The 15546-nt window shown below is 32.5% G+C and overlaps 1 protein-coding gene across 3 annotated transcripts in view; it reads right to left on the bottom strand.

Moving 5' to 3' along the window:
* GRID2 (glutamate ionotropic receptor delta type subunit 2) overlaps positions 1–15546 on the bottom strand; it is a 1331224-nt gene that overhangs the window by 523144 nt on the left and 792534 nt on the right. For all 3 annotated transcript variants that reach the window (XM_019741137.3, XM_074323476.2, XM_019741134.3), the window contains exons 5-7: positions 13617–13670; positions 5703–5876; positions 149–310 (exon numbers count right to left, since the gene is read on the bottom strand). In XM_019741137.3, the coding sequence (XP_019596696.3) occupies positions 149–310; positions 5703–5876; positions 13617–13670 (390 nt within the window). The remainder of the gene's footprint in view (positions 1–148; positions 311–5702; positions 5877–13616; positions 13671–15546) is intronic.

Here is a 15546-nt window from a genome sequence, read left to right as displayed (position 1 = left end):
TTTTAATATTTCATTTCTCCATTACACTGTTTTGTGCTTTTAAGTGACATCTATATCAAGGGAGAAAATCCTTCTAAAAGACATCTCATCAAACAATTATTTATCTTTACAGAGACTTACGAAGAGTGAAATACTAGTCAGAAATTACCTTCTTGATGGTCTCCAGCATGGAACGCCCTCCCTGCCAGGGCTTGGAGTTCTTTCTGATACAGGACAAACTTGCCATGCTATGCCACTTCCGGTCCTCCAGTTTCTTATGAAAAGCATTAGCAAGCAGAAGCACCGTGTCATATATGTAAAGGTTTGAAATCTGAAAAGATATTACATAGTAACCATTAGGATCACTGATGGCAACCATCAAGAATATGGGAAAAAATCATCAGCTTCACTGCTTCTGTTCAGGTCGTTGAAGGCTGGTTTACTGGGTTATTTATTAAGCAGAAGGTTTCTTTTTTCATTTCCCAGGCACTTTTGCTATTGAGAATGAAGTCTTGTCTGACTGTATGCTTCGATTTCTTTTTCAGCTTATTTAGGTGTAAAAGAGAAGATAAAAAAGAGAAGTTTCGACAGAGGCAAGGCTTTTAGTGTCAGCCCTTAGAAAATCACTGGCCCTTATTTCATTTTGAGGAGGCAAGGATCGAAAGGCTTAAGGTTGGAAGGACAAACTGAATAATACATTTTCTGACTATATCAAGTTTTTGCATTCTGGTTATTCAGATGGAGAAATAGCAACTAAATCTTACATATAAGATGAGTGTCATAGGTATAAAAGAATATAAAAGAATAGGGAAGCAGCCATCTGTTTGCCTATGGGGATTCAGGAATGAAAAAAAATGAGAGGAAACAGCATCATTTATAAACATTATCATGATTAAGAATCTATGCAAATTTATATAGGTGTACACGTATATTGCAATTCATTATGACAGATATCATAAATAATTACTTTTTGAATGTACGTTTATATTAAAGATTGCTTCTTCTAAGGTAACTATGTTATTATCTTCCTTCCATATAGACTGAGAAAGGTATTATAGAAATGTTTGCTAAGGGCTAATGAACACTTACATTTAACTCTTGCCAGAACTACTTTCCACACTAACAACTACTGGAGGTGTTTATTTTTCAAATAAATTATAAATTATTTAGAAAACACAAATGCCTATAGATATTCAAGGTCAATAATATCTAAAATGTTATGTTATAACCGCTCTGAAGGAAAAATACAACATAAAAGTTTAGAAAATGATAAATCAATGTAACTATAAAAATTAAATCAACCTTAAATCATTTAAATTTTCTCAGTTATTTTAAAGTGTCTTAACATAGCTTTTTCCTGAAAACAAAGGGGACAGTATGTTGACTGTCCTTTACTTATAATTAATCATGCAGGAATCTTATGAAATTGTCTTCCTACCTCACAAAATTGTACTAAGTTTAACTATTAAGATAACGAGTTTGATGCTATGAACGACTGTTAACAAGTGCTTCCTAACAGTGCCTTGTGTGTTTTCTTTCATTACTCAGTAAATCTTTAATTATTTGTATTAAGCATTACTTTGTGTGTATAATACCTACAGGAGGCAGACCGCTCTTTAAAGACACATTGAACACTATGTTTGCTCTTCAATGTTTGCTCTTTTTAAAGAAATTTGAGGGCAAGATATCCTCCCTTTCCCCTTCCCACGTCTCCCTTTCCCCATGCCAGATAATTACTCAAGAGAGTGGGGGTTGAGGGAAAGGCCGAAATATGCAATGAAGGAAGACTGAGATTTGAACATAAAAGTAGTCATTGAAACAAAATCCAGGCTGTATTAAACTGTGAAAACCCAAAAGGAAAACCTGGAACAAAAATGAAGAATGAGTGGCCTGCATCCAAAAATCCAGAGCAAACTTTTTGATGATTTCTCAATAATCTGCAATAATTTGGCCTTTTATAAACTCTCCTGGCTCCACTGCCTCAGATTTGCTTGCTCTTATCTTTCTAGCTTTATTTTGCTTCTCCCTCTGACTGATTGCTTTAAGTGTGTATATGACATCAAAGCACTCTTTGATGTCTTTTTATCTTTCTCCAAATAGTTAACTTTCTCTAATACTTAATTCCTAGGTATGGAGCTGGCTGAATCCTACCCTGACAACTTCTCAGGACTCTCCCTACTCCCAGACTAATTGAGCAATCCTCGTTTTATCTCCCATAACACTTAGTGCATACCTCTATTGAAATATAATGCCAAGATTTTCTTCAAATATGCCCTTTACACTAGAATATGAGTTCCTTCTGGACAGGGGCTCATATTGTATATATTTTCCCTTTTGTACTTTTGTTTCCCTTATTGTTTATTTCCATTTGACTTAGCCTAGAGCCTAGGGAATGTTTGTTTTGTTTTGATAAATAGTTGTTAAATAAAAAGAACACAAAGAAAATAAAAGAAAGTCAAGTCTAACATCAGGTAGGTTTGATAGAATCCAAGATGTGAGAAACTTGACAACTTGGTCCATCCACACTTGACACCTTGAGGTACAGTCGCTTGTTCACCTTGTGAAGTGTGTACTTTGTGAATGCATGCTGGTCTTCGTATTCAATAGGTGACACGTGTTTTCATCAAATGACTGTCTCTCCTCATTTGCCCACCTTCCTAACTTCAGGATCAAAAGGGGGTGATAAAGTTTCTTTGAGCTTTCTAATACCCCTTTCATTATTTCTTTTTCAGGCAAGTGCCTGTTCTCTTTTGAGGTCCATGCTCTTTGCTACACCAAATTTAGAGCCCCTTCCTGCCATCATCTACTGATCTCTTTCTCACCCATTATTCATTAGGTGTTTGACTCCCTTTTCACCGTAATCCCAAAGTATCTCCCAGCATAAGAAGGTCATTTTGATTTCTACACACGTGATCTTTACTTCTATTCTGGCCACAACCAACACAGTGACTATTCACTGGACACAAATACCCATCTCCTCTAATGCCTTAAACTCCAGTGTCCTACCATCTAACTTATAATTTCTCTCCACCCTACTGTCACTACAGTTGTTTTCTTACTTCACTGAACCTCCAGCACCCACCTGCTTTATATGACAACCTTCCAATATTTGACAATATTTATTACTTGCCCTGAAACATCATCTTTCCTTTAGTTGTTCATCACCTGATATAATTTCTAGCTTGTTTTATCATCTCAGCACTTTTTCTTTGTTTTCTTATTTTTCAGTGTTTCTGTTCAAAGTTTAATACTCAGAACTGACACAATGCAGATATGATTCAACTAAGAGAGAGATAAAGCCTACCTCTCTTGATCTTAACAAAAAGGAATCTGACATGGGAACCAAGATTACATTAGAATGGTTGAGAACACATATGACTTGTGCTATATTCATACCAAATATGCCTTCACCTTCATAGCCTTAAACAGCTGTCAAACCAGGTCTCATGAATTGAGACTTCCTGTAATTGATGTTAAACCTATTCTTTATCTCTGTGGAATTTCAACTTTTAGTCTTGTTATTCAGTAAGTTTAACAATTTGGATCTTGATTTTATGTTACACAGCACAAGCTTTCCCTCCTAGCTCTATGTTGTTTACAAATTTGATAGGCATATTTTAGTCGCTTTCATTCAGGTAGTGATAAACATTTTGAAAACATTAGGTCCAAGAACAGAATCTTTTGGATGACCAGAGAGAGTTCCTTGTACTTCAAGAATAGAATATTTGTCAGTGTGGTGTGAATATTTTTCTAGTTCCACACTTGTCAAACAGGATCACAGAAGCTCTGGTGGTAAGTTGTAGTAACAGGAAGCATTCACAGCCACAGAACATATATGAACCATGTCCTAGGCATACTGGTTTTGCTTAAAGATTTGGAGGAAAAAACAACTAAGTAATTTAGCTGGTAAATTATTTGAAAGCCACTTTTAATTTTAAGGAAGCTATATGTTATGACTTTTAACGTTAACAATGAGACTTTAACATATTTTGAACTTAAATAAAAATATATCCAAGGCTAGAGAAAGAAAGAAAGAGAGAGAGAGAGAGAGAGAGAGAGAGAGAGAGAGAGAGAGAGAGAGAGAAAGAAAGAAAGACAAACAGAAAAAAAAGAAAGAAAAGTTGGGTCGCTATAAGCATATCAGCAGGATTAGCATTAAAATTTAAACAGGTCTTGTTTAGGTTTCAGAGTGGCTTATTTTGATCATTGCCTTCTCCTTAATTACATTCAAATCCACAAATATCCACAAGGGTACAAAGCACTGTGATAAGTATAATAGGGGAAATAAAAATAGACTAATACTTTATGGGATTTTATGATGCCAGGTCCTGGAGGGAACCTAGTCTAAAAGAGATTAAAATCTAGTAGGAAACAGAATGTTCTATGGGCAATGATCCCAAAGCCAGCTACCTGGAAAATACACGAGACTCATTACAATGGTAATACATATGAAGAAATAGATAGGCAAGTAATGATTCATCTAAAAAGAAAAATCAAAACTGACTAAAGTTAGGGATACTGTGGAGTTATCATTCAAAAATAGTTGTTTTGCAAAATCATCTTATTTATCTAGTGTTATTGTGGTTGAATTAGTTCTCATAGGGTTATATTTCCAAAAAGTTCAAACTGAACATCTCTAAGTATTACGATGTTTTGATATTAAATATTTTGAAGGATAGTTTTCTAACACATATATTTTTCTGACTTCTGAAATGGACCATGACTTTAATCTTTGTTGATCTCTCAGACCTATGGTTTAAATACTAATATGCTAGCAGTATATTACAGTGATACCCTTAGAAACTACTTTATGACACAGAGTTGTTTTTACAGGAAAAGTCCTTCACTGATAGGATATTTGAATTAGTGTATCGGATTGATTTCTTTTTTCTGCCTCTGGCTTTGCTAGAGTGCTCCTTATAGCTCCTTACTGTTGTCCACGTGCCTGCTTTTTGTAACACTGCCATCAGTTTGACATATTGAGACCTCCAGTGCAAAGAGAAATAAAACAACAACAACAAATCTGATAGGCTTTTCCTTTAGGGAAAAAAAATAGGCTCCGGGTCAGTATTTAAAGGGCATTTTTATGAGTAAGCCCCAGGGACTTGATGTTTCTTTATTTACTGTTCAAAGATTTTATTTATTTACTTTCAAATTCTTTTTTGTATTCTGAAAAGTGCAGGTTAACAGCTATATTCCGTATGAGTTGGATAAGACTATGAAATACCACAGCATTTTGTTGTTGTTGTTGTATTTCTAGTTTTTTGGTGAAGTCCTTCACACGGGAGACTAATCTTAAAAAAAAAAAAAAAAAGTCTATGTCTTCGTTATGCCAAAAATGTCAGGCAAATTTATTAGCTTCATAATTTGTAGTTTGGCATTAAAGGGTATCAATCACAAATTCTATTGTGAAAAATGCTATAGGTCTACCTACTTGCTGAGAAGGAAATAACCTTTAGTTATTATGTTAGTATTAAACAAGTAGATACTTTGCTATAATGTATAAGTATAAACAAATGTATACTTTGCTATAATGAGTTTACAAGGATCAAAGACACAGATTCTTAGCATTCTTCCCGTCAGGCTTAATAAATTGCTGGAGGAAAAGACTAGTTCAGAAACTGCAAACGTGTATAATTCTAAATCCAATGCAACTCAAAAACCCCTCTCCACAATTGTTCAACAAAGCACCATTGGGACAAATACCCTGACTTAGAATATACCTCCATATTCTGAGCAAACGGATCCTTTGGATCACACAATGTTGAAGATATTCGATGGTTGCCACGGAAACATCGCTGACTTATATTCTGGGGGACTGGGAATGTCTGCCGAATGATAGTTAATCTTCCAATTGACCTTCTTACAAGTTCCTGTACATCCATATCGTTTATTTCCTATAAGATAAGAAATAGAAGAATTAGAAATGCTTTAATATAGTAACAGAAACCCAAAACTGTTAATAAACTGTTATCTAGAAATGCTAAGGGATTCTCTTACTGTAATACATTTGCTTAATGCTGAGCCCACATCCAAATGAAAACAACACATGTTCATTTAAATAAGGAACTCATTTGTATTTGCTGTCTGTGCTTAAACTCTATTCATTTAATGCCTCAATTATTTCAAATGGAGCAATTCACTTAAATACACTTTATTAATATGTTTATAATTTATTATGGTGAACACTTCAGAAAAAATGTGTTCTCCAAACATCAAAAAAGTCAGAAAATAAGCTGTTACTTTAATTTACTATTCATTAATGGTTTTCAAGGTACTTTGAGTACCTAGGGATATAGTTGCGATGGAAGAGTATTGTATATTTTTCTTAGCAATGAAAAATGACGCTCTTATATAAGGCAAGTAGAGAGAGCAAGAGGAGATATTATTTTTTAAGAATTTTCCCAATCATTTCTTAGAACTATTGGCGTTAAACTACACATTTCTCTTGGTTAAGAATAGATTTAAAAATACTCACTAAATGTTGAATAAATAAGTTAGTATATTATTGGGGTCATAATATAAAGATGAAAAACTGTTGATTAATACAGTGTGAACCAGGATGAGTGAGGGTGCTCTTTACCCAAATTAATGTTATTTTGCATATGAGTGTTTGCCAAACTCAAAGAAATATGCTTTATGCTTCCTTCTCCCCTGCCTCCCAACTCCAGACTTAAATTTTATGATTTGACTCAATCATCGATGTAGAAGCAACAAAAATGAAATATTTTTATAACACGCATCTGTTCTAATTGGAAACAGTCAGAATGAAAGTGATCAGAATACATTTTTGTTTTAAGGCAGTCTTTACTAAATCAGTTTGTGCTTTATTGTGTCCATTTGGAACCTTTTAAACCAAGGAAGTCTTTGAAATAAACATATTATTGGTTTAAGTAGATTCTTATGGCAATAGAAATAAGAGATTTGACACAAGATAAATTTTGGACTGCGGCGAGCATTGCTCAGTTTTGATTCACGGAATTATAAAATAATGAAAAACAAAAAGACTACAGATGTAAATTTTCCTTTTTACCTTACTGGACTAATCACATATTGTTCTCCTTGTAGCATATATTAGGTTTAAAATTCATCCTTTATTTATGATCTTTATGAAATATACATTTCCTGAAAATAAAATAACACCTGCCATCAGCTATATCCAGTATAATATCCTGGATTTATGGTTGATTAATCCTTAACGTACCATAAAAATGGTTTTCACAGTTTAAAAGGCCGTATTTTTCCTTTAGTCTGTGTCATGTCACTGGCCACCAAAAAATCTGTCTGGCAAAAAGCTGGTCACTTTTTAGTTTTCTGTCACCTACTTACTCACAAAGCAGAATTAAACAGTGTCCTGTTGACTCCATTTTTAGCCTTCACCTTAACCAGAAATCTTTTAAAATTAATATTGCTATTCAATGTCTTTACATATTTTTTAAGTTCCATATTATACAGACATTTTCATTTAAAAGCAGGAAAAATTATACCACTCTTCTCATTATATTAACAAAAAAACTAAACTGTGTTATATATGTGGTCTCTTTTTCTTTAGCAATACTAAGTTTTATAAACATTTTGTCAGCTAGAACCATCTCTACTTGGCTCCAGCCCTGACAAACTACAAATCAACATATTAGAATAAAATCTTACATTTATAAGTGCTTATTATGGGTTAGGCAAAATGCTAAGATAACCTGTTATCTCATTTTCTGCTGAAAACAATACAGATTCAGATACTGTTCTCACATTATAAATAAAGAAATGGAGACATTTCGATCCCTTCATTCAAAATGCTCTGTATTTATAGTATGGATTTATAAATGTCATCAAATGAGACACTCTCTGAAATGACTATAGAAGAAGTCCATATTTCCTTACAGAAATTATTTAGATTAATATTCATGAGTGATAGGAATTAAAACTCTAAAGATATATCATTCCAGCATCTAATAGCTTGATGATTCTATAAGGAATGATAAAGTCATCCATCATGAGCCAAAGTCTTGAACAGGACTATTTTAAACCCACAAAAAGGCATGGTTGCTTTTTACAGGTTCCAAAACCTGAAGTTCTCAGGTGTCTAAGTGACTAAAGTATATCTGAGAAAATGTCAATTTGAATTGAATATATTTGCCTATTATTATTTGAGGAAGGGGAAAGAAAGTAATTTTCTGGTAGGAAAGAATCTGCCATTCTGAATGAAGCTCACAGACAGTCTGTCTCAAAAAATTTACTTGCAGTTTTAGTTTTGACACCTGATTTCAAAAATAGTTTGATAGTGATATGAAAACTTGATTAGGCAGCTATTTTATATTTACAGAACTTTACTTCTGCATTTCAAAAAGTGCATTTCAAGAGTGGTAGATGTAATGTTATATAAACACTGAAAGCTAGTGAATACTTAATCTATTAAGAGATGCTTTTAAATGAAAAAATCCATAAGTAAATTTTTGTAGTAAAATGTGCAGCTATTGTGTAATCTACTTGAATCAATATTGTTTTAATTATCTGATTTTTAAAAATGTTTAAACCATCTGATTTTTCTAGTCACTACTCACTATCCCAAGACCCTAGTACTACCAAAAATGCTAATCTCTATAGATATGCAGAAAATTCCAGAGTTTTAAAGCATTTAAAGAAGCTGAAGTATAAAATTATCCTTTTTTGTACTACTTATTTGAATGAGTATATTTATGAAGTAAGAATATTGCAAAAAAAATAAACATATGTTTTAGTGTGCTTAATTTTTCTCTATTTTACTTCTGTAAGAGCAAGGCATACAGTCATTTTTGCCCCAAAATAATTTACACAGATAATAAAAAAAATTATTAAGAATAAAGTCAATATATCCAAGAAAATATTATTTACTTTCCTATAATATTCTAATGCAAACCCTGAACTGTGTAAGAGCAAAGGAAAAAGAAAGCTAAAATATCTGGTAGGCGTACAACTCCATTCAGAAACAGCCACTTTCCAGAACAAATATTTTAGGAAAATGGATCCAGCCTCTTTTAGGATATCAGCTTTAAGCTTTGTCGACTGGCCAAATAATTCTCCAGGTAATCCACCAAAAAAAAATGGTTTATTCAGGAAAAGAAAAAGAAAACAGAACCAAAAAGTGTGTGCACACTCGCCGGCTGGTCTTGTCCACTGGCCACCCACATGGGAAGAAGGGGCAGAACCCACCATGGCTTCCCCTTTATTTTCATCCCTCCTCTGGAACTAACTTACCGTAGAGTTCAACGGGAAGTCAAGACTAGAGAATTAACAAGGGGCCCACCTCCACCCGTAGTCCTCCCAGTTCTATGTTTAAGTATCTTAAGACACTAGTTCACTTTTATCAGCTTAAATTATTAATAGAATTCTAGGGAAGGGAAGAATCTTAAAATCCATTATAACAGATGCCAACTGATATCACATAAACTCTTTCATTGAAGGGATCCTTCCTTCCTTTTCCCATTCTTTTATCTCTTTTCATCTAACAAAGTTTCTGGCTCATAGTAGGCATTCAATAAATGTCGATAAAGAAAAGATTGAATGAATGAATTAACAGCAAGTTTTCACCAAACTATCCTCTGAAAATAGGTAACTGAAATTTTAAGTCCTGACACTGGGAAGCTTTAAAAATTTTAACAATTCTGGATAAGGCAGATTCTAGCAATGATTGTAAGCAGTATACTATGTAGTGCAGTTTGAAATGATTATGCTTTTTGTTGTTGTTTTTGCTAATATGTTTATATTCTTCATGTTTCAGCAAGGACGATCCTTTGATGCTTCCATAAAATTTAACATTAGTGTTAAATAATTACACAAACATCATGTTGAAATATGGAACAAAACCAACTGTAGGATATATACCAGCAGGAAGAGAACAGAATGGCAGCTTGATAGATTAGTGGTGAGCAGTTCAATTAATCACTAAACTAGAAAAAATGAAAACATCCATTATACATATAAGCTGTTTTAATCTCAACAACAACTACTCCTTGACTGCAGAACTCAGTAGTGATTAACAGAGAATAATGACTTAAACTATTTAAATAAGAAGTCAGGACACCAAAGGTCAGGTTCAGTATCATCAGGGGATAAAAAGGTGCATATAGCATTGCACTTCTTGCAGTTCTAAAAAAGTATATATCTCCCATCTGAATTTCTAATTTTTGTAAAACTTAAATAACATGTGAGGATATCTGCTTCAGGACCCTGAAGGAATGACAATGCTTACATGGAAAGGCTGTTCTAAGCTGAAGCCACTAATTGTAGGGAGAAGACAAATACCATTACCAACTACTAACATATGATTGATTACACCATATGAGCTAGCATAGCCTCTCATTATTATAGCACACGTAATGCAAATGAAAAAAATATATATTGTTTTCAACTTTCTATATCAATTTGTATCATAATGCACAATGCCAACTTTGATTTATAGTCTCTCTCTCTAAAAAAAATTATTGATGCAGTAAGATTAAACACATGTTTGAAACCCATTTTAAAATTAGCAATAAAATAGTATCTACACAAACCAAACTAAGCAGATTCATGTTTTCCACATTCAGTCAAAATGGACATTTTCATGTTAGGTTTTTTTTTTGCTGTTGTTACCTTTAGAATTTATTAGCTTCCTAGAAATTTGGAGAAATCCATGCTTTTTCTTTTATGGAAACTAGGGTAAATTATAATTTATCCATTATAAATTTGTATACACAATCCTGTAAATGAAGTGAATGTAGTGAGAGTCAAGTTTTATGAGGTACATTTCAAAGAGACTGAGGTGGCTGAATGCAATTATGTGGAAGCAAGAGTGCCTACTGCAGATACACTGACAATTTTGTTGTTGTTGTTGTTAGGGATGAAAATACAGAAAACATGCTTATATCTGATTTTTAACCTAGTTTAGATAAAAAAAATAATAATAATAACCAATACATACAGTGTGGGCTATGAATATCAGGTTTTTCCAAAACTGGGTGGTACTGACCTGCTCCAAAGAAATTACGCCTCTATTCAAGGACCAGTAAAAAGGTGTATGGGTGAAAAGGAGATAAGCGTTTCAGTAATAGTAAGTGGAAGTTATAAATAGTTATGACACCTTACCGTAGAAAACCCAAATGTAAAGGAGGAGAAAAAAAATCAAGGTCTTCTACTCTGTCTTCTATACCTTCTAACATTCATTGAGTTATTTGCTGGTTAGATTGCTTTGTTTGTGTAGATGTTTTATTTACAAATAGTGGCCCAAACTATGGAACACCCATTTAATAATAGCATTTTTCCTCCTAATATTTTATGAAATAAAATTTCATCAGTTCAACAAAATGAGTCATAACATTTATGAAAATATAGTAAAATAGAAACTGCTGTTATTCTTTCCATGATATTCACCACCAACGAAATACATGCTAGTCCAGTCAGACTTCTTCTATATAATATGAAGGAGAGATTGTTTTCTACAGTACAAATTAACACATAAGATGTAGGTAGATGACCACTTGTGTTCTGGGGAGCTCTACGTGGTTCACACTTTTAAGATTCAGGTGTAGTTTTAGAAGTCCAATTGGTAATGGAAAAATAATTAATTCAGGGGTCCCTTTTGCAAACTTACCAAATAGAATAGAATAGAATGGGCATTTCAATTTATCTATTATAAGTATTAATTGGTTTGATTAATGTATCTCTAAGTAGGAAATAAATCACTTTTTCTTTGATTAATGTCTCCAAGTAGGAAATGGATCACTTTTTCTTTTCCTTGCAATTCTTTTGACACAAACAGGTAAAATGAGTCCAATTTGTTTTACATCAGAAATCAGTGTTGTCTATTTCCCATTAGAAAGTGGGTGTGATATTAAAAAAAAAGGACTTAGGAGGATTCTCTATTTCAAAAAATAGTTAATCTAGAAAATAAACTAAAGACAATACCTAATAGGATAAATGACTCTCATAAGATAAAAGTGAGGTGGCAGAAATTTCAAAAATACAATCTGTAAGGAGAATTATTTAAAAAAATAAAAGAAAGAACAACACAAAGCAAAACAACCAAAGTTTTAGACTGAAAAAGACTCTTTTAAATCCCATTATCACCACATAATAGTGGTGTGATATTTGGCAAATTGTTTAATTTCTTTGAACCTTAGATTCCTTGCAGGAAAATAAAAATAAAAATTTCTAATTTGAAAAGTTATCCTGAATGTTTTCTAAGTTTCCTTTTCCCTCCCCTCTATCCTGAGGTTTAGTCATTCCAGACGGAAATTGAGAGGTATTAGAAAATTAGGAAGTATCAAAACTTCATTGAAAAGCAAATCTCATACATACAAATCATCTGTGGGGATCTCAGAGAAACACATCTTGATTTGCAGTACAAAATATAATGACAAATCACGCAGAATTAAAATTTGGCTGACCAAAAAGAGGCTTGCAAGATATTTCCAGTGTCTTTTCACTGAGCTAAAAAGAATCATCCCATCAATGAAGCTTGGTATAGGAAAAACAACTTGAAACTTGGAATCATTTTCATTTTTCTATGTAAAGAGAGGCAAATCATTTACCCTCTATGAACCTCATTCCCTTAGTACCTCATAAAATGATGTTTAGTACTCAAAAAAATAATGTCTGAGAAAGTGATCTCTGAACTTTAATGTGCTATGATCATTATTGCAGTACTATTCATATAGTGTCACTTGTTAAACACTATGTTAACAGTGTTAGATAATATCTCACTTAATTTTTATTATGAACTTGTAAAGTAAATGTTAATATACTTACTGTAAAAATGAAAAATCTGAGGAACAGAATCATTATATTATATATCCAAAATAATACAGCTAACTAATTTTATAGCCAGACTTGCTGACTACAAAACCAGAATTCTTTCCCCAAATACAATTTTTTTCCCTGAATCAAAACTTACCATTCTATAATTCAATATTTAGTATCTATTGATAAATGATACATTCTTTATATTCATAAGTAATAATTGAATACTAGGTATTTTGGAGACAAATATATGTGATCTCATTATTTGTCCATGACTGATTTTCTCATTGTATTTTCCGATTCTGATTGGCAGGTATGAATGGAAAACTTATTTCACAAGGTTCTCATATTGTAGTGTATTTTAAATCTTATGTATTGTCTTTACAAAAGTCAAACAACTTTCACAAGGAATTTGACAAGTTGATGGATTTTAAACAGTTGTATTCCTTTATGAAAAGAAAAACAATCTATTCTTGTTTATTCATATTCATATGCAGAGCTACTTAAGGGGGGTTGGATATAAAAAGTTCTAGAAACAACATTAAAATATAAATGGAACACAAGCACTCCACTGGGAAGAATTCACTTTGCTTACAAAGAAGAACTGTACTTTTTATAAAGAAGATCGCCAGAAGCAGGCTGTGTGTTCCAACGGAAAATGCTAAAAGATACTCAGTGGGGAAGATGTTCTCCATTTATTTCATTCATACAAAACCCTTTACAATTTAAAACAAACAAACAAACAGACAAACAAAAACTCCTTATTGTATTTTTATTTAACAGCGTCCACTCGGTTAGCTGAACACCCAAGGCCAAAGGAAATGCCGTGACTATACGTATACAAACAGGACCTAGAGTAGACAATAAGGTTTAATTGGCTTTACCTCATTTATAATGATCCAGTGACAATCAAAAGCAACCAAATTAGTCTCCACAACCTAGAATAGAAAAAAGAAAGAAAAACAGCTATCAGTCAGCATTAATTATGGAAAACAAACCAAACTAAATGGATATATTTGTATATATATATATATAAGTATTGTGACTTAACTGAGAGTGGAGTTCAAATCACATTTGCTCTTCCAAATAAACTTTGATGGCTTTCTATTATCCACCTAATAAATATCTAAGTACACATTCCTCCAAAATCTGGCTGTAACTTTACATTCTTATCTTCTGAAACTTATATGTATACATGTTTGCTACTATTTGATAAAGTAAACTGCTCTGTATTCTGAAAAGCTTTGTGCCATGTGTATTGTAAGAATATCTGTTTGTTAAATTATCTGAACTTAAAGACTAAAAGCAATAAACATTATATTAAGTTATAGGTGGGTAATTTTAGTAGCTTTCAAATTGCTAATAACATTAAAAGAAATAAAACTTATGCTAAAGGAAAAGCAAACAATACACATGTAACAATCTTGGCTGACTAACTTTGGATGAATTGATTCCAAATGATCCTTGGCTTGGAAAAAAAAGTGAGCCGTGTGTGTGTGTGTGTGTGTGTGTGTGTGTGTGTGTGTGTGTAGTAAAGGTAGTTTTTGTATGAAAGTTTCCATTCTATCCAGTCTGATCATATATATTCTAAAACATGTTTTTAACAATTCATGTCATGGGACATATAGGCATATAATAGGTGAGACTGTTTTGTAGGATATTATTCTCTTATTTTCAGCAACAATACCCCAAAATTGGGTTTTACATGACTATGCTTTCTAATAAATAGCAAGGATTTGTTATACATTATACATTGTGAATTGCATTTTGGTGGTTATTCTTTGTTCTCCTGAGATACCTACTAAAAGAAGCATTGAATTATAAGAAATAAAATTGGAAATATATTTCTTATGTGATCCAATGCTTTCTCAAAGTATAAAATTATTTGCAAAATCTTTGTTTCTTTAGAATTTTATGTGATTTCAGTATACATCATATTGGTCCCTACAATCTTCCTGAAGTGTACAGATAATATATTATTGTAGAAGTGAGACTATTTACCTATTCTAAGTTATATCATTATTATTTTTTGGAAATACATACATGTCCCACTTATACATGAAATATAATGTAGAAAATATGACCCATGGCAGGCAGTTTTCAGTTTTAGCTAAAAAAATAAAATCACTATACTAGTAATTGCATCCCTTATTTCTAATTTTATGATTATTTTTCTTTAACTGTCTTAGTGACAAATCATCAGTAATTTATTAGAAATAAACAATATTAGAAAATAAATGGGAATTCCATAAGAAATTAAAAGAATATAAACCAAAGACTCAAATATAAGGAAAGTAGTACTCTGGATAAAATGGAGAGATATCGGTTATTGATGGGGGAAAAATGACTAAATATGAAAATAGGAAGAATTCAGAGAAGAGAGAAGTGAGATCCAAGATACAGATTGAAAGTACTTGTGAAACACTATTAGTAGTTGAGTGAAGATATGACTCAATTTAGTTAAAATTTTTCTATTTAGGTCATCTGTACCATGTGGTCAGATTAAGCAAAATTTAGGCTAGGAGAACTCTGAATTAATGCGTAGAATTTAAGTGAAAAGTTACCTTATGCAACAGCATTTACGGAATAAGTAGAAGGTAAGAGTTACAATGGAAACTGATTGATAATTTGTCTGGACCAGGAAAGTTACTCATCTTTCACACTGTCTGGAAATAAACTTGCAGGTTTATTTCCAAATCTTTTGTTTTAATAAGAGAGACACAGATATCTCATCAAAGGCCGTGATTCTACTCATCCTACCACCCTCCTTTGCTGAGGGTCGGCAGAGAAATAACCTTCTCTCACTCCTGTCTT

Source organism: Rhinolophus sinicus, chromosome 1, assembly GCF_057876585.1.
Source record: "Rhinolophus sinicus isolate RSI-liver-muscle chromosome 1, RSI-T2T, whole genome shotgun sequence".
NCBI lineage: Eukaryota > Metazoa > Chordata > Mammalia > Chiroptera > Rhinolophidae > Rhinolophus > Rhinolophus sinicus.
Note: the sequence above shows the minus strand (reverse complement) of the source record. Positions and strands in the feature narration are given on the sequence as shown.